At 44.9% G+C, this 25855-nt stretch overlaps 2 protein-coding genes across 4 annotated transcripts; one reads left to right on the top strand and one right to left on the bottom strand.

Annotated features, from left to right (window-relative positions):
- Nucleotides 1-11940: 11940 nt before the first annotated feature.
- LOC119285689 (serine/arginine-rich SC35-like splicing factor SCL28) lies at nt 11941-16978 on the bottom strand. 3 transcript variants are annotated; one of them, XM_037565023.1, is made up of 7 exons: nt 16732-16978; nt 15126-15203; nt 14311-14475; nt 14144-14214; nt 14026-14065; nt 12258-12439; nt 11941-12186 (listed from the first exon to the last, which is right to left on the bottom strand). In XM_037565023.1, exons 1-7 carry the CDS (start codon nt 16920-16922, stop codon nt 12161-12163), a joined length of 753 nt encoding a protein of 250 aa, XP_037420920.1. In that variant the 5' UTR covers nt 16923-16978; the 3' UTR covers nt 11941-12160. The 3 variants fall into 3 exon arrangements, 2 of the variants coding, with proteins under 2 accessions (XP_037420920.1, XP_037420921.1); XM_037565024.1 differs by having other exon boundaries at nt 11941-12170; XR_005139682.1 differs by lacking the exon at nt 11941-12186 and adding an exon at nt 12680-12971 and having other exon boundaries at nt 12310-12439.
- An 84-nt stretch (nt 16979-17062) lies between these two features.
- LOC119285688 (pentatricopeptide repeat-containing protein At5g18950-like) lies at nt 17063-19505 on the top strand. The gene has a single exon (XM_037565022.1). It carries the CDS (start codon nt 17191-17193, stop codon nt 18838-18840), a length of 1650 nt encoding a protein of 549 aa, XP_037420919.1. The 5' UTR covers nt 17063-17190; the 3' UTR covers nt 18841-19505.
- The last annotated feature ends 6350 nt before the right edge of the window (nt 19506-25855 follow it).

The raw sequence follows: 25855 nt of genomic DNA, 5'->3' as shown, positions 1-25855 counted from the left end.
TGCTTGCATTAGACTAGTGTAGCATGTTACTACTTTCCGTTAATCCTATCCTGATGCATAGCCTGTCCTTGCTACTACTGTTGTTACCTTTACCTGCAATCCTAATGCTTAGTATAGGATGCTAGTTTATCATTAGTGGCCCTACACTCTTGTCCGTCTGCCATGCTATACTACTGGGTCGTGATCACTTCGGGAGGTGATCACGAGCATATACTATATACTTTACACTATTACATTACCGGTGATAATGTTTGGAGATGAGGGCTGAAGGGGCAGGTGGCTCCATCCAGGTAGTGGTGGGCCTGAGTTCCCGACGGCCCCCGACTGTTACTTTGAGGTGGAGCGACAGGGCAGGTTGATACCACCTAGGAGAGAGGTGGGCCTGGCCCTGGTCGGCGTTCGCGGTTACTTCAAAATAACACGCTTAACGAGATCTGGGTATTTGATCTGAGTCTGGCTACTGGCCTATACGCACTAACCATCTACATGGGGACAGTTATGGGCACTCGACGTCGTGGTATCAGCCGAAGCCTTCGTGACGTCAGCGACTGAGCGGCGCACGCCGGGTTGGACCGCGTAACGCAACTTCCTTTGTAATGGAGGTTGCTAGGTCTGCTCACCGGCCGCATTCGCAACGTGCAGGTGTGCAATGGGCGATGGGCCCAGACCCCTGCGCCATAGGATTTAGACCGGCGTGCTGACCTCTCTGTTGTGCCTAGGTAGGGTTGCGACGTGTTGATCTTCCGAGGCCGGGCATGAACCAGGAAAGTGTGTCCGGCCAAATGGGATCGAGCGTGTTGGGTTATGTGGTGCACCCCTGCAGGGAAGTTAATCTATTCGAATAGCCGTGATCTTCGGTAACAGGACGACTTGGAGTTGTACCTTGACCTTATGACAACTAGAACTGGATACTTAATAAAAGACACCCTTCCAAGTGCCAGATACAACCGGTGATCGCTCTCTCACAGGGCGACAAGGGGAGGATCATCGGTTAGGATTATGCTATGCGATGATACTTGGAGGACTTCAGTCTACTCTCTTCTTCTGCTGCAAGATGGAGGTTACCAGAAGCATAGTCTTTGATAGGACTAGCTATCCCCCTCTTATTCCGGCATTCTGCAGTTCAGTCCACATATAATAGCCTTATTCCAGTTGATACGAATGCATACATATGTAGTGTAGCTCCTTGCTTGCGAGTACTTTGGATGAGTACTCACAGTTGCTTTTCTCCCCCGTTTCCCCTTTCCTATACCCGATTGCTGCGACCAGACGTTGGAGCCCAGGAGCCAGACGCCACCGTCGACGACGACTACTACTACACTGGGGGTGCCTACTACTACGTGCAGCCCGCTGACGGCGACCGGGAGTAGTTTAGGAGGATCCCAGGCAGGAGGCCTGCGCCTCTTTCGATCCGTATCCTAGTTGTGCTAGCCTTCTTAAGGCAAACTTGTTTAACTTATGTCTGTACTCAGATATTGTTGCTTCTGCTGACTCATCTATGATCGTGCTCTTGTATTCGAGCCCTCGAGGCCCTTGGCTTGTAATATGATGCTTGTATGACTTATTTTATTTGTAGAGTTGTGTTGTGATATCTTCCCGTGAGTCCCTGATCTTGATCGTACACGTTTTCGTGTATGATTAGTGTACGATCAAATCAGGGGCGTCACAACATGCTACGAGATGCACATGTGGATCGTTGACATGAGGAAGTGCCTCGTTACCCAAATCGATGAGCCCGGATCGATCCACAAGCAGAGCAAGCATCACAAGAAGTAGATGATGATTAGATGATCGTTTATGCTAGTTAATCATGCATGTAATATATAGTTTACTTTATTGGTGTGTGTGGAAATGTCATGTGTGTAGTAGCCACCTATGTAATTATGCATGTAATAGTATACTTTGGTGTGTGCAAATGCCATGGTTGTAGTAGCCACCTATGTAAGTGGATGTTTAATTTGGTTATGCAAGCATGTCCTTATAAGTGTGTGTGTGTGTATATATATATGTTGTTGTTCTATATGCAATCCCATCGCACAACACACACGTCTTATTAGCAGCAACCGTCTGTGTTATTATCGGTCTTCACACACATTTCTGATTACAGACCTGTTTGCCGTGTATCACACACATCTTGTTAAGTTAAACCGTTTCTGTTCTCATGTCTCAACGCAAATAGTTCATCCGAGTGAACCGCATGTCATATATCGCACACACCTTTGATCTGGCTCACCGTTTCTTTTGTGTTGCCTAATCACAAACAGTTCATCCGAGTGAACCGTATGTTGTGTATCGCACACGCCTTCATCTGGTTGCCCATTTCTTTTGTTCCTCCTCATCGCAAACAGTTCATTGAACTGAACCGTATGCCATTCATGGCACACGCAAAAAAACCTAAACCGTGTTTGATGCATCCGCCATCGCAAACGTTTTATACATTTCTGACGGTTTTCATACAACACCGTTTGCGAATATTGCATCTCACACAGTTTCTCGAAGGGTCTCTGATCGTAGTGCCGCGTTAGCAACATCCTATAGTAGTGAAACTGAGAAGATGCAATTTACCCTAATTAGAAGCATTACAAGTTAGACACCATATGCAACATGCAACCACATATCACACTGCGAAGTTAGAGCAAGCACCTACGATGGTGGTGTAGGGGAAATGCAGTCTTCAAGTATAGAGCTACGTTCAATATCTTCATTTAGACATGTTGTTTCTTGAGAATCATGTGGGGAGGATGAAACTGCACTCTTTATAAGAGTAGCTCGTCTCATACTAACCCACGGGCGTGACTATCTCATCATAAGTGACAGATGCAGGATACACAAGAACAGTAGTTTGATGTAAGAACATGGTGTGATAGGCAGATGTAGTATGTACCAAAAACAGGAAGGTGTTTCATATTCACATGTATAATGCGTAAGCTAAGGAGATGCAATTTAACAAATTAGGAGCAATACAAGCTAGGAACCATATGCAACATGAAACCAGATATCACACTTCCATGTTAGAGCAAGCACCTGGGGTTGTGGAGTAGGGGAGATGAGATTTGAAACTTGCACTGCAATAGGAGTAGCAAGAGAATCTGCAGAGATCATCTATTTCGATTGCTCCAGAGGACCACCATCATTTCGTGTGTTCGTCCTTTTAGATTTTTCCTTGTCAAGTAAACACACAAGAAAAAGGAATAAATTCGGTCTTCCAAATTCGTTGATGCGTGATACTGACGAACACAACTTTTATGCAAGGCAACCACATTGTAGGAGGATGGAATATGTACAGAAAACGCAAAGCAGAAGGCATTTCAACAAATTGGAAGCAATGAAAGCTAGACACCATATGAAACATCCAACCAAAATCACTCTACCAAGTTAGAAGTGTCTCATTATAAGTGACATTTCAACAAATTAGAGGCAATACATGTTTGAAATGATATGCAAGATGCAACCAATATTACACTATCAATTTGAAGGTGTCTTGTCAGAAGTGATTGATGAGGGATACACAAGAAAAGTAGTTTGATGTAAGAACATGGTTAATAGAAAGACATAGTATGTACCAAAAATAGGAAGGCATGTCATATTCACAGGTATAATGTGTTAACTAAGCAGATGCAATTTACCCTAATTAGAAGCATTACAAGGTAGACACCATATGCAACATGCAACCACATATCACATTGGCAAGTGAGAGCAAGCACCTGCGATGGTGGTGTAGGGGAATTGCGGTCATCAACTAGAGAGCTACGTTGACTATCTTCATTTACCCTTACTGTTTTTTGAAAATCATGTAGGGAGGATGACACTGCACTCTTTAAACGAGTAGTGCGTCTCACAGTAACCCATTGGGGTGACTGTTTCATCATTAGTGATTGATGAGGGATACAAAAGAGCATTTGTTTGATGTAAGAGCATGGTTAATAGAAGATGTCATTATCAGGAAGGCATGTCATTATCAAAGGTATAATGTGTAAAGTAAGCAGCTGTAATTTAACAAAATTGGAAGCAATACAAGCTAGACACCATATGCAACATGCAACCACATTTGACGGCGCGAAGTTAAAGCAAGCACCTAGGATAGTTTTGTGTGGCAATTGAGATCATCAACTGTAGAGCTATGTTTACTGTCTCCATCTGCTGACACTACACCCTTTAGAGCGCTGAAACGCTTAGTGCTTGTCTTCGAATTACACTGGAGTGACTTCTGTCTTTTCTTTTGTGTATTCATCAACAATGCGTCAGAGTCGGAAATACCCATGCATAAAAAAACAATAGTGTGAGTACGGGTGAAGTGTGTGCACAAGTAGTACAGTGTAAAAGTAGCAGATAGTAGGCGGGTGAGAAATAAATGACGGGAGACATATGATAGCTCTACAACATGCATGGCACACGAAATTACTAGATTCTAGAATTTTGAAATATAAGCACATGGATGGCTGGGAAATGCAGATGCTTGTCCAGCACACCACAAGGTGTGGTCCTATGAAAATAACAGTCGACTGAAAAAAATAGGTCAGTCCATTTTTTCTGCACCGTCCAATGTACAAAGAACGGGCGGATCGCCTTCATCTACCTCCAGCCAGTCAGTCTTGACGATCTTCCTCAAAACGCCAGTGGCCACCGGCCCAGTCCCCTGCCTCCTCCCTCCCCTTGACCTCACTGCACCGCCGTTCTTGGCACCGTCCTCCGGCCATCCCTTCAAGCCCTGCCAACCTCTAGATCGGTCGCAAGCAGCTCTTGCGCCCCACACCCCTATGATAGACACTGATGCGCCGCTTCCCCAATGAACAGGTGGACTAGGTGCTCCACGCGCCTAAGCGGGTGTTGCTTCTTTTAATTGTGAATCAACTGACCCTGAATTGAAATTCAGGCGGGCGACTGACCTCTAGCTAAGGTGAAATAGTAAATTGGAGGAAACCTGGTGCATTTAGTATCACGAAGAAGGTGCGGTAAGAAGCGCTCAACTAGTTTCTTTTGTGGGATGAATACAGTGTGAGCAGAGACGTAAGATTTGCATGAATAAGGGAAGAGGAGTACCTCTTTCTGCTGGCAGTGGTGTGTCCTCCATCTATTTTTCCGACGATCTCCTTGTGGTTCGCCGGAAATGATAAGTTTTGGAGGACGGTGGATCCTTGGACGAGATCGTGGCCAAGTTGTTAAGTGTGGTGTGGTGGCCGTCTGTCGATGGTGGGGAACCAGATCCGAGGTGGCAAACGACAGTGTAGCGGGAACAACTCCGGTGCGGTGGACCGTTGCGATAGTGGAGCGGCAGTGGTGAGGCGTAGGACGGCGTGGTCGAAGTGGTTCTGGTACAACGCACGTCTGTGTCAGCATTGTGGAGGCACGTTGTGGTTGCGGTTGCGTTGGACGACGATGTCGGGGTACCGGCTCTGACGTGGAGGAGGTCGGTGGTGGATTGGGCTCGATGGGGTGGAGGACGGAGGAGGGCGTTTTGGCTCCCACCGAGTATGAATGGGGAAATGGAGAGAGGGGGAACAATGTTTCGGTTTGGGACGCGCTTGTTTGAAATTTGGGGAAAGTTACAAACTTTGCCCCCATCTAAATTTTCGGACATATTGCGGGTCAGGGGTAGGACAGTAATCTCAGGTGTCCCAAATGGTGGGCAGGATAGATTTCGGCCGAGCGCATGGGTGTTTAGGCACCCACGATGTATGAATGCTTCTCAGAGGCGGTTGAGATTGCCGTATTGGTGAAGTTACAAACCTACCCCGGTTTAGGCCTTTGGACATCAGGCCGATAGGCTACACGGGTCAGAGCCAGGGCAGTAATTTCCTAAACATTAGTCTCGCGCGGATTCGGGTGACCAGAGGCTTATTTGGCGCTTCGTTCAATATTTGGGAGCAGAAGCATTAACGTTTTCAGTTCTCTTGAATTGAACTTTCAGGATTTGTCAAACTTCACAAATCTTGACTCTTCAAAATCCTAAAACTATGATTTTTTTTTGGAATGGAGGGGGTACATTTGAATATACATTGTACACGAGTATATATTAAAAAATATGCAACTTACCTCAATTCATGCATGATTCCATATATAATCTCCTTGGTTGCAAAAAAATAGTTAGACACGCGTATGAATATATAGCATGTATTCTTTCATGTAAAACGCACAACAAAGATTGATGCCCCTTTTACATCTGATTTACAAATGTCATTATCTCGGATTCAAATAGATGAATGCACTTCCAATGAATTCGAATCTTTGAAACCCCCTCTATGTTGAATTCAACATGTATTCTATTTTGTCGCTAGCAATTTGGAATGTATTCATGTAAGTGACAAATGTATAAAGTGCTTGACACTAACAACATGGAGTGCACTAATTAATGTTTGTATATGAATTGCAAAAGCAAAGCATTGTCTGGATTTCAAACCACTCTCACTCTATGGATCGATAATATGAAATAAACCCATGCACATGCTAGAATTCAATAGAGTATGGGTGTCTGATAGACCGATGTTCATTCATACGCAAATTGCAAAATTCATGATCTCATCCAAAAATAATAATGTCATTTATATTTTAATTTAATGTGTAGAACCGCCTTTTACAATTAGATGCACTATGCCTCGGCCCGTTCTCACACACGCGTTATATATCTCTCTATCTGACGCATAAGTGCACACACTTTATATACATCGGCATTTCTCTCTCACACATGCTCACAATCTCTCCCGGGGTGTCTCACGCACACCCTCGATCTTTATATATCTCCCTCTCTCTTTCTTACTACTATGTACCACTCTTTTCACTAATCTCAGTTGGAAAACACTATTTCTCTCACATGCATATATACACAAGCACGGTCTCTACTAGCCCTCTATAGTTACATATATGTGCCTATGTGTCTCCGGCACACATATTATCTTTAGCCCTCTCGCGCACATTGCCCCTCCCCCACACCTATCTCTTAGTGGTTGGCAGATAGAGAGGTTATCCAACGGCAGTTCACCTTGCATCCTATAGTAGATACTCACATCAGGTTGACGGACCTCTCGGTAGTGTACATCAACGACCCATTCTGGGTGGAGAACTCCATCAACATTATGTAGCAGTTGCTTGCCGAGGACAAGTACATAGTGATCGGGTTCGACCTCGAGTACACTGGCGGTCGTGTTAGGTATGATCAGAAGGTCGTAGTCACCCACTTGTGCGTGCACCATCACATCCTTGTCTACCTCTACTGCCTGGCCACAAGGCCTTGCGAGCGTTCCGCTAGGTTTGTCAACAACCCCGACTATAGTTTCGGTATGGTGGGCACCATCAACAATGTAAAGGTGCTCAAGACTTCAGGCGTCGCCTACCAGAAGCTTATTGGTATCTAGGGCCAGTACAAGATCTAGGGCAGCAAGAAGAAGAAGGACTCCCTGATTGACCCCGCCGAGGCCATCATCGACCCCTACTACAGAGACATGAAGGATGCATGCAACAAGAACATGCTTGCCTAACACAGGGCCTGGGTGGAGAAACTGATGAAGATTACGTCAAGTATGTGGCCAAGGAGGCGTACACAAGCTACAAGATGTAGAGGTGGATCGTTGACATGAGGAAGTGCTTCCTTCCCCAAGACAGCGAGGGATCGATCCACAAGCGGGGCAATGGCGGCAAGCATCACAAGAAGTAGATGATTTGATGATCATTTCCACTAGTTTATTATGCATGTAATTGTTTATTGAGGTGTGCAAATGTTATCTATAGTCAGTTACTTTGGTTATATATATGTTGTCGTTCTGTAGACATAGTATAGATGTTGTGCAGATAGATCAAATCACATCGCATATGATTAAACTAAGGAACCCATCGGTGATGATTTCATCAATAGCTGGCAACTGTTTATTAGCAAGCATTTGGCCACAACACACACAACTTACTAGCAGGAATCGTGTGTGTTCTTATCGGTCTTCGCACACAGTTCTGATTACTGGCCTGTTTGACATGTATCACACACATCTTGTTGTGGCGAGTCATTTGTGTTATTCTGCATCATCATAAACACTTCATCTACGTGACTTGTATGCCGTCTATCGCACACATCTTGATCTGGATAACCGTTTGTATTATTTTGGCTCATGGCAAATAGTTCATGCGTATTAACTGTATGCCACATATTGCACACACAACTCTTGTCTGAATCGTGCTTGATGGATCAACCATAGCACACAGTTCATTTTCTTGGACATGATTTTATTACCATGCCATTTGTGATTCATGCACCGCACACAGTTTGGTCGAATGGTATTCGATACATGTGTCGTCTTAGGACCTTCCTACAGTAGTGTGTGCCCGCTTTCAAGATGCACAAAAAGTATCGCGCCATCCCACGGTCAAGCGTATTCTGGGACATTTGGCCCACACCCCCACCTTAGGTTTATTGTATCCTAAGGGAGTGCAATTTAATCTCATTGGATATTCAGACTCAGATTATGCAGGCGACCGGGTAGACAGGAAACCTACCTCGAGGACATGTCATTTCCTTGGTAGATCTTTGGTATGTTGGTCTTCAAGAAAGCAAAATTGTAGCTCGCTATCCACGACGGAGGCCGAATATATTGCTGCTAGTGCTTGCTATTCTCAGTTATTATGGATGAAGCAGACTCTCAAGGATTATGACATCAAGGTCAAGAAAATTCCTCTGCTATGTGACTATGAGAGTGCCATCAAAATTGCACACAATCCAGTGCAGCACTCTAATACGTCTCCAACGTAATGGAGGCGTGGTGGATCTCAGCCCTTGCCAACGAGAGGTCTCCTCCTCCGCTTTGGGGTGTCTTTTGTGTCCGTTTAGGGTTTGTGTCCTGCTCAGGAAAGCGAGGCGGTGGTGGCTGGCTCCCTGATGATGGAATAAGGTTCTCCCCACTTAGTCCCCATCCCTGTGGTGCGTCTAGAGTCGTCGGAGGGCGTGTGGAGATCTATCTCTGGCGAATCTCACAGGATTTGGTTGGCATTTGTCTTTGGTGGACCTACTTGGATCAAGTCTTGGTTTGTCTGTGTTTGTGTGTCTACAGGTTGGATACTTCTGTTCATCGATGAAGGTGGTTGTTGGTGCGTTGGTCCTATGGGGCCTTAGCACGATGACTTCTCGGTTGTTTACTAGAACAATGTCAGCCCAGCTAGAACAAAATAATCGCAGTACTAGGCGCCATGTTCCATTTGAGAGCGGACACTATTAAAGATTATCTTCAGCTCCAAATCCAGTCATCCAACAAGGGTGACACTCGGAGTAAAACATCGAGCCGGGGGTTCAACAGTCAAGGACATGTCCAACGCCATGCAGCAAATCGACACACCAAACGTGCATGTGTCCATAGACAGGTACCAAACCGATCATCCAACTCGGTGCACCAAATTCCTGCCCCCATTTTTCCTATATCCGGAGCACTCATAATTATTACAGATAAATATCATCCTTCATCGATAATCATGATGTGCAAATATTATAATGCAACAATAATTCAAATATAAATATTACAATCCAAACATGCAGTTTTGTAATAAAATATTTGAAATCCGAATTCAACCTATCCAGACACAGTTTTCAGTCCTCCCCTCGGAACTCCCACAAATGCTTACCTAGATCAATCTAAAGTTGCTCATGAGTTGCTCGATGGCGAATCTATTGACGCATTTGGATAAATTCCTCAAATGTCGTCGAATTCTACTATGGAAGTTCGATAGGATCACCCATTTGCTGAATTTTCAGACAGCGGTGAACTTTGTCGCCCTCATTCTCCACAATCATGCTGTGCATAATCACACAAGCTGTCATCACATCCCACAATGTCTCTTGATCCCCTATTTTTGTAGGTCCTTGAACAACTACAAACAGGTTTGGAGCACTCCGAATGTCCTATTCACATCCTTTCTAGCTCCTTCTTGTCTTTGGGAAAAGTGAGATCTTTTCTCAACCCTTGGATCAGAGATGGTATTGTCGAAGGTCATCCACGAAGGGATAATATCCCATGCTGTAGTTGACCATTAATGGTATAGTTGCACGTAGAAACTTCTCCCACACACAACCTTGCAAACAATGGAGACCGCTTCAAAGGGTGATGCTTTGTGAGACCCAGGTATTCCAAAGAAAGAGTGTCAAATTCAGAGGTCTTGTGATGCAATGCTTCAAAAATGATGGCGGGCTTCTTACAATGGCCCTGATATTTTGCCCTTTATAACGTATGGGCTATTCTTTCATTGCCAGTGCATGCAATCCAGGGATTCGAGCATACCTGGCCACCATCTTGCTTATGACAGTGCCATGAGTCGTGCAGTGTCTTTGGCAGTTGGTTTTTTCAAGTACTCCGGTCCAGACACCTTGATCACCGCAGTAGCAAACCCGACCATGGCTTCAAGGCATTTGCTTTCGGACATTCAGAGGTACTCGTCTCATAAATCTGTGGCCCGCCACAGGCAAGCATCCTCAATGGAGGCATGCACTTTCAGTAAGAGAATTCAATATTTCCTACGGCATCCTCTTCGAAATGAAGTAGTCATCATAGGCCCGAACACTATTTTTTGACTATATCCGGACACTATTGTAGAGGCAATAGAACACAGTTCGGCTCATCCGGAATCGACGACGGAAATAGGACTCGAATAGCGCATCAGAGACAGTAGTCGTCCATCGACATCATATGCTCCCGTGCTGCATTTCGATTCAACACTCGATGTCCCTTGACTGATCACTTGAAACTAAGAACATGCTCTTCCGTACGTCGGGCATCTTCAATAACCGCATGTATCATCGATGTTTCATCATCATATTCGTCCCCATATGAAGAGGACACATCAATGAACTCGTCGTCGAAATACTTTGTGGTGAAATACATCGTGTTTGCTTCAAAGTAAACAACAAAAATATTACTCCCTCCATTTTTATATACAAGACCACTATGAAAAACACATTTTGCATCTATACAAGGCCACCAACAATAATCGAGGCAAATATTAATGATGTTTCCTCATACTAGTAATCCATGACTTAATTACTAGCATGCATGTAGTGGATGATAATGAACACTCACCTACTTCCTCTCCCCCGGCCACTCAGTTTTTTTTAATGTGCATGCACCCTATTAATTAACCCCGTAAACAAGAAAACAAATTGGCTTGTAAAGCAAACATTAATTTTTGTCTTGATACCTGTAATTTAAGTTTGTGGCCTTGTATATAAAAATGGAGGGAGTAATAAATTTGGCTATGGCATTTGCCGGAACACGTGTCAGGCGTGATGTCCACCATGGACAGCAACGTCCAGGGGCGAAAATTGAAAATTACCTGGGCGGCGGTCGGACCAGGTGTGAAAGAAAGGGCAAGTCAGGCTTTGGGGTTTGCGTGGAGGAAGAGCGGCAAAGCTTCGGCAAGGCCTGGGCGATGGAGTAGGTGGTACAACAGCGTCGGTCTCAAACTACGTGGATACGTAGCAAAGTGGAGGGATAGAGTGAAAAAGACGAGGCTTCGAATGGGGTTTTTGTGTCGGCAGTAAGTGTCAAGCACCTACTTGATGGCTGTCCAGACGTCAACAAACATCCTCCACCTCCTCTAACTTTACTTCCAGTTTGCGGATTCAGGAGCACGACGGGATCGAAGTCATCCGCGGGCGTCTTAACCAAGTACTCGAGTCGGAGTCAATGGAGTTGAGGTTCTGTCAACGCTACATCGACCGTCAGATCCAGCGTGTCAAGCACCAATGTTCGAGTACGTCAACAACAACGAAGTGACTCAGGAGGTAGCCGGCGTGTAAAGAAATCTAATCCTACAAATCAAACAGACCGGCATAGGAAATTTTCCCAAGGATTTCAATTCTCCAAAATTCAACGGAAATCCTTTCAATAAAAAAGGCCCTTAGACTTGAAATAAACAAATGTGGTTAACTCCGACCTAGAGAATATGATGCTCTTGCAAGCACAAGCAGAACCAAAATATAGCGTAAAACACACAAAGTACCAGTTGATCATAGACTTCAACGGATCCCACAATATATCACAAACAGTACTGATAAAACGTGTCAACACTCAACAACTGGCTTTTGAACACAAGTCTGTTCACTACAAAAACTACCGACCTATTCTAGAAAACATAGTAGGAAAGAAGGCATTGTTCTCTGCTCTCACCACCCAGTCACGGATTGTAGAACTGAAATTCATCTCAGCCTGCATATGAAGGAAACTACACATCAACATATAATTAGTTAATTACAGTAGAAGAGAATTAATAAGAGGAACATTGACAGAATGAACCTTTAGGCGAGAGAGATAAGGTTGGGCTCCTCCTGTCAACTGGTGGACCATGTCCGTTATTGGATGGTGATATCCTACGCTCATGTCCATCTAGGCTAGGCGATCGACCATCTGATATGTGCTGCCTCTTGTCCCGAGTATGTGGAGAGTATGAATCCCTAGGAGAATAATTATCTCTGTCCCTGCAAACAATCAAAGATTTGACCTTAGCACCAAACAAATTGACAGTATGCAAGGAGCAACACACCAAAAAACATATGGTAACTGACAAGTACAAGAACAAGAAAGTATCATCATGAGCAAACTAAATTAGAGAACTGCAAACTTATCTACAGCAGCTAATGCGGCATGGCAACATCACAACTGGCTGGTCATGCCTATTGCCAAGCCAAGTGAATTGAAAAGTGAGATATCAATGTTACCTGCTCCATCACAAAATTGGTTACCCACTTTGATCCCCAAATATAACGTGCAATGCACTAAGGTGTTGCGACTGCTAGCTCAACAGCATCAGTTCACTTGACAAATAACTGTTTCCCTCAGGTTTCTTAGCCAAGATTATCTCTACACTCTTGAGTGCTAGTACCACTTTATCTTTAACTGTATAGCTTTCACATGCTCCAACTCTGGAGGTCATAATACTGTCACTTTGGTCTTTATTCGCCAAACATCATGATTATCTTTTGGGCTTTTAGACTCTACATTCTTTGATGACTGGATAATATACAAAACCAAGGCAACATGTTTCAGAGCACAACTTAATAGCCTTACTTCAAGAACAGAAAATAGATAATACAAATTAATCAACAATCACCAAATAGTCGACAAAAACCATGTTGCTAATGTTAGAGATTAATCAAGGACGTCAGGGCTTGGCATGAGCATACAAATGATCAGGAAAGCTCCTTTGCTCATTTTCTTGTTATCTTTACTATGATTTACAAGCTAAAAATGGATTCAGAAAAATCCACATAAGATGCACAATCATTAATAGTAAACTTCTTGGAAGTTACTTTCCTCCTAGCCTGACTAACGAACTAAGGAAAACGGAAATGAAAATAACAAACCATATAAGCTAGGATATTTAGCAATCAATTCAAGATGAAAATTTCGAGGATAGAACACTTTAAACAAGAATTTTGGAAGCTGATTTACGTTTCAATGATGAAATAACAACTTGTTGGTTAATGAACCAAAGAAAGTTAAAAAGAATGGACCATTATCCATTTTACCTGATTGCATTTCTAGATCATTGACAGGGTGGGCAGGGGGGATGCAATAGGTATGTTTAGGAGATTATAAACTCTATAAGCTATTATAGTTAAGCTAAGCGCTGAACTTAATTTATGATCTGCTGTGAAAAATAGGCACGAAAGCAGGAGCAAGTCGGGTAGCCAAACGGAAAAACAGACAAAAGCTGGTTGAAAAGATGGATTATCATATTCCACCTCAATGCAAATTGCCAAACGCAGCCTTAATCTTAAGTTAAAGAGGCTATACTAATCACAATACCAATGAAAGGTTTAACAACATTCAACCAACAAAATTCAAGACAAGGTGAAGTAGATTGTATTGGTTTCATATATACTTCCTTCCATCTTGTCTCAGCAGGGCAGGGCTGATGGTGAACATATTCTTTATAATAAACAAAGCTAGCTCTACGCAAATATTAGAGTTCTGGAATACTGTAGCCAGTGCAGTATAAATCAAACTGAAGAAAGTTAACATGTTAATCATATCTATATTTCGAAGAGCATCCAGATCAAACCTGGAGTGCCGTCTAACTGGAGAAGGTTCGGGTGAATAAGCTGTGAGTAAAGAGATAATATTTAAAAATCAGATGAAAGCCTATAAGATATGAATTCAATGAACTGCTTTATACTTACAGGGGTAACGAGACCTTGGGGATCTTGACAGCGACTGCCTTCTTCTGTAGTTTCCATCCATATGCCTACCACTATATCAGCAGAGGCAAAAATATATCCTTTGGTTATTTCAGATTTGATATTTACTACCCTACCTAATGCCTAAGTAAAAAACAGTACATATCTACCTTGATCTTGTTCTGAAGCGCATTTCTTGTGGGGTTTTTCTATTCTCCTCGGCAAAAACTATTGTAATCTCTCGACCGCAAATAACTTGATGATTCATTTCTTGCTTGGCATATGCAGCGTCCTCAGGGTGGCGGAATTTCACAAACCCAAAACCACGTAATTCCCTGGAAATATATATCAATTTGACCAATGATCAAGAAACTACTTGTTATTCAACAACAACAAAAAACACTTCCTGGAAAATATATACCAATATTACGAATGATCAATATTCAACAACAAAAAATCAACAGTTAAAATAAATTTTACGGCAACAGTTTGTTCTCATTCCAACAACATTGACAAATGCGCAATTCGTTAAGACTAAATACAGAAGACATTATTTGCCAGTGAAAGAGAATATGCAACAAGTGCTCACCAACACTGCTGTTGAGAAGAATTGTTAAATAATCCTAATTTGGTTAAATTCAGCAAATTAACTGGCAGCTTATGCAAATGAATGTAATTAGAGGGTTAATCACAATATGCTATGCCATGACATCACAAAGGGCTTGCTAAAAATATTATTTCTTTTGAAAACTCAAGTCCATTGAGATTGCGACATCCCTTGTATTCACATGAATAACAGCAGTACGAAATCTAGGATTGCTGTTCACAGATTATCAATCAAGCTGCATAACATATCAGTTGCATTACACAAATTATTCAGCATATCACTTAATTCATATACTTCTTTCATAATGTTCAATAATCAATCATGACTATGTGTATGACATGAACTGATCTTCAAATGTAATATAAGCATAAAAATTACTTTGTGTGGAAATTTCTCGGAAGGTACACATCCTTTATAGGGCCAAATTGCTCGAATGGACCACGGATGTCTTCTAGCCTGCAAAAGATGAAAAAAAACAAAGGCGGCGGAACATAATCGGTTAGCTAAGGTGCAATTCATCCACACACAGAAAAAGACAGAAAACACCATACATCTGTAGTGCATTGTATATACAAATGACAATTACAGAGACTACTGATAAGCTTTGACTGGGGCAGTAGCAAATGTGAAAACAAGATATGATGGCCATCCCAAAACACACACAAAAATAATTTAGTATTGTGTCTATTCCTGTTTTTAATACATTTGGCTATTTATGCAAATGGGGGCAGTTATAATGAAAAAAATGATCTTGGCTCGTCAAGCCATAAGATCTCAACTGTGAAAGGTCACATCCACATGAAAATATCCAAAGTTCAAATCTAATTGATCTCGGACACATAAGCAACAATAGGATCACCTGTACAGTTCATAAATCAGTAATTATGATATTAGAATATGGATTTGCTAATTCTCATCTAGATGGGAATTAATGACGTCTCATCTAAATTCCCCACCGTCTGATCAAAAGCCCCAGGATTCTTGATTTTTTACCGTGGAATCAATGTTTTGGTCACACTTGTCATTCTTCTTAAGCGGTGCTCAATGACTCTCTCCCATAGCTTCATTGTATGACCCATCAACTTAATTCCATGGTAATTAGTACAACTCTAAACATCCCTCTTGTACCATCGAACCAATCTTCAAGAACAAGGGGGATGTTCAGTTGTACTAATTACCGTGGAATTAAGCTGATGGGCCATACAATGAAGCTATGGGAGAGAGTCATTGAGCACCACTTAAGAAGAATGACAAGCATAACCAAAAATCAGTTTGGTTTCATGCCTGTGAGGTCGACCATGGAAGCCATTTTCTTGGTACGACAACTTATGGAGAGATACAGGGAGCAAACAAAGGACCTGCATATAGTGTTCATTGACTTGGGGAAGGCCTATGAAAAGATACCACGGAATGTCATGTGGTGGGCCTTGGAGAAACACAAAGTCCCAGCAAAGTAGATTACCGTCATCAAGGACATGTACTATAATGTTGTGTCAAGTGTTCGAACAAGTGATGGCGACATTGATGACTTCTTGATATGATGTACATTACCCTCATCAAGGACATGTACTATATAAACCAAGCAACACATCATTCCATATGTACCACAATTACGCTTTGAAAACAAGCATGCATAGAATTAATCAAGTACTCCCTCCGTCCCAAAATAAGTGTCTCAACCTTAGTACAACTTCCTACTAGAGTTAGTACAAAGTCAAGACACTTATTTTGGGACGGAGAGAGTAATACATAAGACTGAATAGAATCAACAACCAAACCCAATCATCGATATGATGTACTCCCTCTGTCCCAAAATAAGTGTCTCAACCTTAGTACAATTTTGTACTAGAGTTAGTACAAACTTGAGACACTTATTTTAAAACCGAGGGAGTAATTGCATGCAGTAACTATGTAATGATATACAGATTCAAAGACATGCTTCTTCTCCCCAGAGTTATGGCTGGGAGGGGGGAGGGGAAGGCACCTGGCGGTGAGTGAAATGTTGCGGACCAGGAGGCCGGTGGGCGCCGACGGTCGGTCGTACCCGCGGCGGGGCCCGCCGCCGCCGCCGCGGTAACGGTCACGCGGGTCGTCGTAGTGCCTGTAGCGGGGAGGACTGCGGCTGTACCGCCTGCGTGGGCTGTAGCTGCGGCTTCGGCTGCGGTACCCGGCCATCGACGCGTCGCCCTCGTTTAGTTAGGGTTTCTGTGAGGTTTGGATAATAACTTTACGAAAAGCGATAGAGAGAGAGAGAAGATCATGGCTTTTAACTTAAAGCACACGTGGGCCTCATGGCCCATGGGCCGTAGGGCAAATCCAAGTCAAAACCTCGCGAGCCGCATCGCCACCAAATCTGACCACCCCCGGTCCCCGTGCGGCTCACGACAGCATCACATTCTCCTCCCGTCGACGCCGCCGCCGCCGCTCGCCACGGATCACCACCATGTCCCCGCTTCCGCGCCGCTTCGCCTCCGTCAGACACATCTGCTCCAGCTCCGCCTCCGAGCTCGCCCCGGTACCGACCGCCGTCTCTGACGCCGCCTCCCGCGCGGCAGCCGCCGTGCTCCGCGCCCCGCGCTTCGAGCCCCGCCTCCTGTCGCTCGTCCCATGCCAACTGCTCTTCGAGCCGAGCTGCGTCCGCCAAACCCTCTCCCGCCTCCTCCCCTCCCCTGAACCCTCGCTCCGTTTTCTCCTCTTCCTCGCCTCCCACCTTCCCGCCCCCGCTGACGCCCCTGCCCCTTCGCCTCACCTCCCCGGGATCGACGCCTTCCTCCTCAGCCTCCAGCCACATCTCGCAGCCGATGCCGCCGCGCTGCTAGCCTCCCACCTCGGCCTCCACCCTTCCCTGCCCGCACTCAACGCGGCATCCCGTGCCGCTCTCCGGGCCGCGCGTCCCGACCTCGTCTTCCGCCTCTTTTCCACCTTCTCCTCCTCCCCTGCCTTCCCAGGCAACGCGGGCACCGTCGCCTGCCTCGTGCGCGCCTGTGCAGCCGACTGCCGCCCGCTCGACGGCCTCCGCCTCCTCCGAGATGCTGCACGACGTGGCTCCCCTCCCTCATCTGCTGCTGCCGCCGACCTTGTCACGTCCTTTGTGGCCATCGGCAACTTCGCAAAGGTGTCTGAGACGCTCCACCTCATGATCTCTGCGGGATGTCCTCCAGCTACGTTTGTCTACCAGCGTGTCATACATGGGCTCTTTGCGCATGGGATGGGTGGCGAGGCCCTTCGTGTCTTCAGTGAGATCAAGCTGCGTGGTTATGCCATAGATGTAGTCACTTACAACACAGCACTCACTGGTTTATGTAAAATGGGCCACATTGCCGATGCGCGGCAGATGTGGGATGAGATGGTGGACAAAGGTATACAGCCCAGTGAGTATGCATATTGCTCTTTTCTCGATTACTACTGTGAAGCTGGTGATTTTGGGATGGCTCTCAAGGTGCATGAAGAAATGCTTGACAAGGGATTCAAGGAGAGCACAGTTAGCTGTAACATTATCGCCAAAGGGTTTTGTGTTCATAGGAGGGTGGACGAAGCAGTTGGGGTGTTTGAGGGAATGGTTACAAAAGGGATTGAACATGATGTGATCACTTATAACACGTTGATTCAGGGCCTATGCAAGGTTGGTAGGTTGGCTGAGGCGATAGGGATGTATCAGCGGCTACTCTCATCTGGTTTGGAGCCAAGTGTGCAGACCTTCACACCACTCATTGACACCTTGTGCAAGGAAGGGCAGGTCGATCATGCTGTTGAATTACTTACCTTGATGCAGGCTAAGGGCTTGGAACCGTTGGAACGTAGCAATGATAGTGTCATCAATGGGTTCTGTAAGGTCAGGCGGGCTGATGATGGTATGGCATGGTTGGCTAGCATGTTGAAGAACAATCTGAAACCTCGGGAACAGACGTTCAATTCTTTGCTGGAGTCTCTTAGCAAATCCGAGCGAATGGATGACGCACTGCTGATTCTGAATACAATGTTTAAAGCTGGATATGAATTAGGCAGTTTGGCTTCTGCTATACTTGTTGATAAGTTATGCACAGGCATTGTATCTTATCCTCAAAAGTTGGAGGATATTTTGGTGAGCAGCTAGTGGCATTTGGATGCCCTGCAAATCGTACAAATGTTCATTTGTTTCTCCCTTGATTGATGTCTTTGAGAAATGTTTTTATTGGTGTTGTTCAAAAGGCTACACAAATGACTTATGTAGAAATTCAGAACCCTGATGACCAAGAACTTGACTTTTGAGGTTCATATTCAGATTATAACTTGGCCTCCAACCATTCCAGTAAATCTTGGAGAGACAGAAATGTGCAACGGCAACGGCTGTGAGTAACAGCTCTGAGAGGTTGTGACAGCAGTGAGCAGCGTTGATGGCTAACATTCTTCTTTGGCCCTGTAATAATCCAAATGCCTGTGATCGTGGGGATCTATTGAACAGCACTGTAGTACCTTCTTCAGGAACTGCAATGGGCACTTCAGGATGGCCATAGAGCTCTCTGAACACAAGCTTTGTGGCCCTTACATCACCATTCTCTGCATCTCCATTCCCAGGTGTACATTGTGCTTTGGCCCTGTAATAACCCCTTCTATTTTCTGTCTATTTTGAATATTCACATCTTAACAATAGACTAAATCAACCCATGTCTCGTCCTTCCTGTATTTCGTTTGAGCAAATGGATTCAAGATAATTTTAACTGTTGTCAAGAGAACTACGACGTCCATATGTAGGAATGTGAAGAGGAATGACTGTTAATGTCTTCTTTGGTTTATTTCTACTTGATTAATATCTCATAGAGGGTCCTCTTTGATTCTTTATATAGAGGCCTGATAATTGAAACTAAGTAATGAATTGAAGATCATATGTGTCCAATTGTCTTAATTCCCAAGCTAATGTGTACCGTCCTAATTTAAAGGATCAACTACCTAACTGGAAACTTAAGGTATGGTATCTGTGTACTCACCCATAGGTCCAGTCCAGGTACTTCCATGCATAGCAAATTCAGAGAAGTTTTGGCATTTTGTTCCTCTGTTTGCACTAGTTTTGCATATATATGCTGACCACAGTTTAACCTCAGAATGACGAGAGATTTATCCATGCTGTGCTGTAGTAATTTTTTGTGTCAACTACTGCTACTGTGATTTCGCAAATGGTAACACGGCTTGGGTTAGCATAGTATAGCTGCTTTATGAAAAAATCCAGCTTGTTACATCCTTGGGAATCTAGGAAGGCCTGGAAGACATGGTTAGGAGTGTACCGATTGGCGAGAAGCTCTTCATAGGAGGAGACCTCAGTGGTCACATGAGTACATCTAGCACAGGTTTTGAAGGGGCACATGGGGGCTTTGGCTATGGCATCAGGAATCAAGGAGAAGATGTCTTAAGCTTTGCTCTAGCCTACGACATGATTGTAGCTAACACTCTTTAGAAAGAGAGAAGCACATCTGGTGACTTTTAGTAGTGGCCAACACTCAGTCAGATTGATTTCATCCTCTCGAGAAGAGAAGATAGGCGTGCGTGTCTAGACTGTAAGGTGATACCTAGAGAGAGGGTTTGTGACGCCCTCGATTTAATCGTACACAAATCATACACGCAAATGTGTACGATCAAGATCAAGGACTCACAGGAAGATATCACAACACAACTCTAGATACAAATAAAATAATACAAGCTTTATATTACAAGCCAGAGGCCTTGAAGGCTCGAAAACAAATGTTCGAAGACACAAGAGTTGGCGGAAGCAAAAAATATCCGAGTACAGACATATGGTTAAACAAGTTGCTATGAGATGGCTAGCGCAAAAGTACTCCCTCCGTCCCAAAATATAAGAATGTTTTTAACACTAGCATAGTGTCAAAAACGTTCTTATATTCTGGGATAGAGGGAGTAGCAATGATCGAAAAGGCAAGGCCTCCTGCCTGGGACCTCCTAACTACTCCTGGAAGTCGAACTCCACGTAGAATCATCCTCGGGATCCTCTGGCTACTGGACTCCATCATATGATCGCAATAATCGGGAAAGGGAGAAAAAGTAGTAAAGCAACCGTGAGTACTCATCCAAAGTACTCGCAAGCAAGGATCTACACTACATATGCATTGATATCAATGAAATTGGTAGTATCTGTGGACTGAACTGCAGAATGCCAGAATAAGAGGTGGATAGCTAGTCCTATCGAGGATTACGCTTCTGGCAGCCTCCGTCTTGAAGCAGTAGAAGAGAGTAGATGGTAAGTTAACCAAGTATCATCGCATAGCATAAACCTACCCGACGATCCTCTCCTCATGGCCTTGTGAGAGAGCGATCACCGGGTTGTATCTGGCACTTGGAAGGGTGTATTTTATTAAGTATCCGGTTCTAGTTGTCATAAGGTCAAGGTATAACTCCGGGTCGTTCTTTTACCGAGGGGCGCGGCTATTCGAATAGATAAACTTCCCTGCAGGGGTGTACCACATTTCCCAACACACTCGATCTCCTTTGGTCGGACACACTTTTCTGGGTCATGCCCGGCCTCGGAAGATCAACACGTCGTAGCCCCACCTCGGCACAACAGAGAGGTCAGCACGCTGGTCTAAATCCTATGCGCGTAGGGGTCTGGGCCCATTGCACACCTGCACGTTGCGTACGTGGCCGGAAGCAGACCTAGCCCCCTTAATACAAGCGCATGCTTAGGTCCAATCCGGCGCGCGCCGCTCAGTCGCTGACGTCAAGAAGGCTTTGGCTGATACCACGACGTCGAGTGCCCATAAGTGTTCCCGCGTAGTTGGTTAGTGCGTATAGGCTAGTGGTCAGACTCAGATCAAATACCAAGATCTCGTTAAGTGTGTTAATTGATGTAACCGCGGACGCCGACCAGGGCCAGGCCCACCTCTCTCCTAGGTGGTCTCAACCTGCCCTGTCGCTCCGCCACAAAATAACAGTCGGGGGCCGTCAAGAACCCAGGCCCACCACTACCTGGATTGAACCACCTGCCCCTTCAGCCCCCACATCGGAATCACTTGCGGGTACTTTACGAGCCGACCCGACTTCAGTCACTACATGTATCACATATTATGTATATAATTATATACCCGTGATCATCTCCCGAGTGATCACGGCCCGATAGTATAGCAAAGGCAGACGGACAAGAATGTAGGGCCACTGATGGAATACTAGCATCCTATACTAAGCATTTAGGATTGCAGGTAAAGGTAATAACAGTAGTAGCAAAGACAAGCTATGCATTAGGATAGGATTAACAGAAAGTAGTAACATGCTACACTACTCTAATGCAAGCAGTAGAGAGGAGAATAGGCGATATCTGGTGATCCGGGGGGGGGGGGCTTGCCTGGTTGCTCTGGCAAGGAGGGTAGTCAACAATGTAGTCGGTCGGGGCACCAGCAGCGGCGTCAGTCTTGTAGTCTATCAGAGAGAAGAGGGGGAAGAAACAATGAATACAATGCAAACAGATGCATATCGATGCATGACATGACAAGTAACAGTGCCAGGTGAGGCGTGCCCTAACGCAGTAGGAGGTGATACCAGCGAAGGGGGAAAACAACCAGGAAAGTATCTCCGGTGTTTCGCGTTTTCGAACAGATAAATCAGAGGGGGAAAGTTGCGTGTTCGCTATGCTAGGGATGTGTGGCGGACGAACGGGCAGCGTATCCGGATTTGCCTCGTCGTTCTGAGCAATTTTCATGTACAAAATATTTTCATACGAGTTACGGATTATTTTATATCAATTTTTAAAGTTTTAATTCATTTTTAAATTGTTTTAATCGAAAATTTAATGTTAAATTGCTATGGGTACACAGAATTGTACTCCCTCCGGTCCTTTTTACTCTGCATATTAGGTTTGTTCGAAGTCAATCTCATCCAACTTTGACCAAGTTTATATAAAAAATTATAGACATTCACATAACAACACCAATATCATTAGATTCATCTTGGAATATATTTTCATATTATATTTATTAGATATTATAGATGCTAATAATTTCTAATATAAATTTGGTCAAACTTAGCAAAGTTTGACTTTTGGCAAATCCAATGTGCAGAGTAAAAAGGACCGGAGGGAGTACCCAACAGAATGTATGTGTGGCTGGCAGGTTGGGCCAAGGGGGGTCCAGTCAGCATTTAACCAGTCAACTTTAACCAGTCAACTGTTGACTGGTCAACATGGTCAAACAGGACCCACCTGTCATGGATTGGGTCAACCCAGTCAACAGTTTGATTGGTCAAACTAGACAAGGGACCCAAATGTCATTGACTGACAACTAATTAACCTAGTTAATTCGTTTAATTAATAGATTAATTAGGTTAATTAAACATAATTAATTAAATTATTTAATTAATATTTTCATTTATTATTATTATTTTAAATTCATTTTTTAAATAAATGTTCTGGGGCTGGGCCCCACTTGTCATAGGGCCAGTCGCCTTAGCGGGCGCGGGCCGCACGCCCAAGGGCGTTGGGTGGGCGAACTCGGCAGGGCGCCGGAGCAAGGGGATGCCGGTGGCCTGGGGCCGGCGGTGAGGGGCTGGGCGCGGCCTCAGCAGGATGGGAAGGCAGCGGGCAAAGGGAGCCCGAGCGGCGCCGGGATAGCAGTCGGCGGCGCCAGCGCAGCAGAGAAGAAGCAGCAGCAGCGGCGATGGCTGCGACTCCAGGGGAGCGCCAAGGCGAGGCGTGTGGCGCGCATGCCAGCATCGGGGGGGGGTGCGGCTGGTCCAGCGGTGGAGTTGGGGTGTACGGCAGCAGTGGAGCGGGAGCCGTGGCGGGGCAAGCGATGGGCGCAGTCGGGCGCGGCCAGCGCAGCGAGGACGGCGAGCAGGTGCAAGGGGAGGTGCAGGTGCAGGCGCGCGCGGGCTGCAGTAGGAGGGCGTAAGCGGGGCCACGACGAGCGGTGCGGCAATGGTGAGGCGGGGCGTGCGCGCGAAAGGATGGGAGCGCGGCCGGGCGTGTGTGCCGTGGGCGAGCGCGAGCAGCGCGCGGCTATGGGCACGGTCGTGGACGCGCACAGACGGGGGTGGGTGCAGCACGGGGTAGCCGTGCGGGCAGAGGGAGAGAGGAGGTCGTGGGCCTCACCGCGGGGCGTGGGGTCAAGGGCAGTGGGGCTCGAAGAGATAGGCGTGGACGAGGTCGACGACGGAGAGGACGAGATCCGGAAAGGAAGCGGCGCGGGCTTCGGGCGACGTCGGGCGATGACGGTGGACGACGGTTCCTCGAGCGCGGGCATGCCGGCGAGGTGGGGCTTCGGGCCGCGACATCGCGGTGAACGGCGGGGCGTGGCGTCGGCGACGAAGCCCATGGGAGGCGACGGGATCGACCCCCCGATCCAGATCGGGGGCAGAGGAGGACGAGAGAGTGGGGGTCATGGGGAAGTGGGTTAGGTCACGTAGTGGGGTGAGGGGGGTTATAGCCCAAGGGGTGGGCCGACCAGCTGGGTGCCCAGTTGGGCCAAACGGCCCAGGGGGAGGGAGTTTGCCTTTTGTTTTTGTTTACAGTTTTGCCTTTTTTTATTTAATTCTCTTTTCTATTTTATTAAATTTTAGCTTTTATAGAATACAAAAGTTGTATCTAAAAGAGCATTAATAATTATGCCACTACCATAATTAGCTTCGCAACTAAAACAAAATAGTTTGTAACGGTTTATTATTTTAACCTCATTTAAATAATTGTTTTTGCTATTGTTTTAATCATCTTAAAGTATTTAAGCATCTTAGTAAAATGTGGTTTCTTCATTATAATTACGTATGCATTATTTAGTACAACCCGAACGTTTTTGTTTTAATGTTTGAAATTTTTTAATGTTTGTTTGATTTTTAATTTGAACTCAAATCGGTTTCGAACTAACATGAGATTAGCAACATTAATCAAGGTGACATGGCATCATTAGTAGAGGTTCACTATAGTTTAAGTACCCGGCCATCATAATTGTCCTCCACTACAAGAAATTTCATCCTGAGATTTAAGAGGCGTAAGGTGGGAATGTTCTGGTTACGAAATTCTAACGATTCTTCTCGGTCTAGGTTGCTCTTCTCGAAGAGGGCGATCCATTACGTTAATGTCTTCATTTCTCTGCTTCGGGTCATCATGAGGAAGTAGGCATCCTTTCTTCGGGAACTCCATCGTACTTACGAAAGAATAAATGGTAGGTATTCCGAGAGAAGGGACCTCTGCAAGGTTGATTATCTAGTCGATAACATCGGGGAAGATGGTGGAAAATAACTCTTGAATTGAATCTTAAGAAATTATCAAGAGCAAAGTAAGGAGGTATCATGGGAAGTTTGGAGAGGGTAGGCAATCGTTCGATGCCTAAAACAGGGCGTGAAAGGGGTTCAAAGCAATGGGAATACGCATTGCGTCTGATACCAGAATAGATCATTAGGCAGGTGGCCAGTAAATTACATACGAAGTCAAGCGCGAGGAATAACTTTGACAACAGGGTGTACAGGAGAGTCAAGTTTCGATCTTGTGGAACTATGGGTTATGGGCCCACTGTGTGGGTTAAAAGTAGGAAGGCGATGACGTCTTACACAATCATGTAAGCAAGGCTTGTCAGAGGATAGCCTGTCAGTTATGTCGGCAACAACATCGATACCAAGGGCGAGGGGCGAAGAGAACCATTCTCCTGCTCGTTGAACGAGGCGAACCAATAGGCAAAGTTCTCGTCCATCGGTGGTTACTAGAATGTCATCAACAATAGTAACAGGGTCTTATCGACACGATTGTACACCTAGGTGTTTACATAAGCAGAAGAATATTACTGCTTAGATCATATAGAGCACCAGAAAGGTTAAACAGAACAATGGAAAGAAAAAGGTGATCTTCAGATTAAACAGAACAATGGAAAGGAAAATGTGTTTAAACACATATTTCAGGGGTATATCCTTCCCAAGGACAAACAAAGCATGATATCCATGACAAGATATAACGTAGAAAACCCTTTAGGAAAGGGGAGAGAAATTTCATGACATTACCCATACAACGGTGTTTGGATAATTGATAAAGAGAATTTAGCATTGTGCTTCAAATATTCTTGTTGAGAATCGAAATACCACAGACATGCTTCGAGATAGCATTGACATAGTCAACAGGTGAAGATCAGACTTTGGAAACACAAAGGATC

Source organism: Triticum dicoccoides, chromosome 4A, assembly GCF_002162155.2.
Source record: "Triticum dicoccoides isolate Atlit2015 ecotype Zavitan chromosome 4A, WEW_v2.0, whole genome shotgun sequence".
Lineage (NCBI taxonomy): Eukaryota > Viridiplantae > Streptophyta > Magnoliopsida > Poales > Poaceae > Triticum > Triticum dicoccoides.
The sequence above is the reverse complement of the archived record's forward strand: the minus strand, read 5'-3'. Positions and strand labels throughout refer to the sequence as shown.

Coding starts and splice junctions, on each gene's coding strand:
- LOC119285689 (XM_037565023.1), bottom strand. CDS start 16,922: ATGGCCGGGTACCGCAGCCGAAGCCGCAGCTACAGCCCACGCAGGCGG. Junction 15,204..16,731: donor AACATTTCACTCACCGCCAG/GTGCCTTCCCCT, acceptor CATCTTTTGCAG/GCTAGAAGACATCCGTGGTC. Junction 14,215..14,310: donor CGCTTCAGAACAAGATCAAG/GTAGATATGTAC, acceptor CTGCTGATATAG/TGGTAGGCATATGGATGGAA.
- LOC119285688 (XM_037565022.1), top strand. CDS start 17,191: ATGTCCCCGCTTCCGCGCCGCTTCGCCTCCGTCAGACACATCTGCTCC.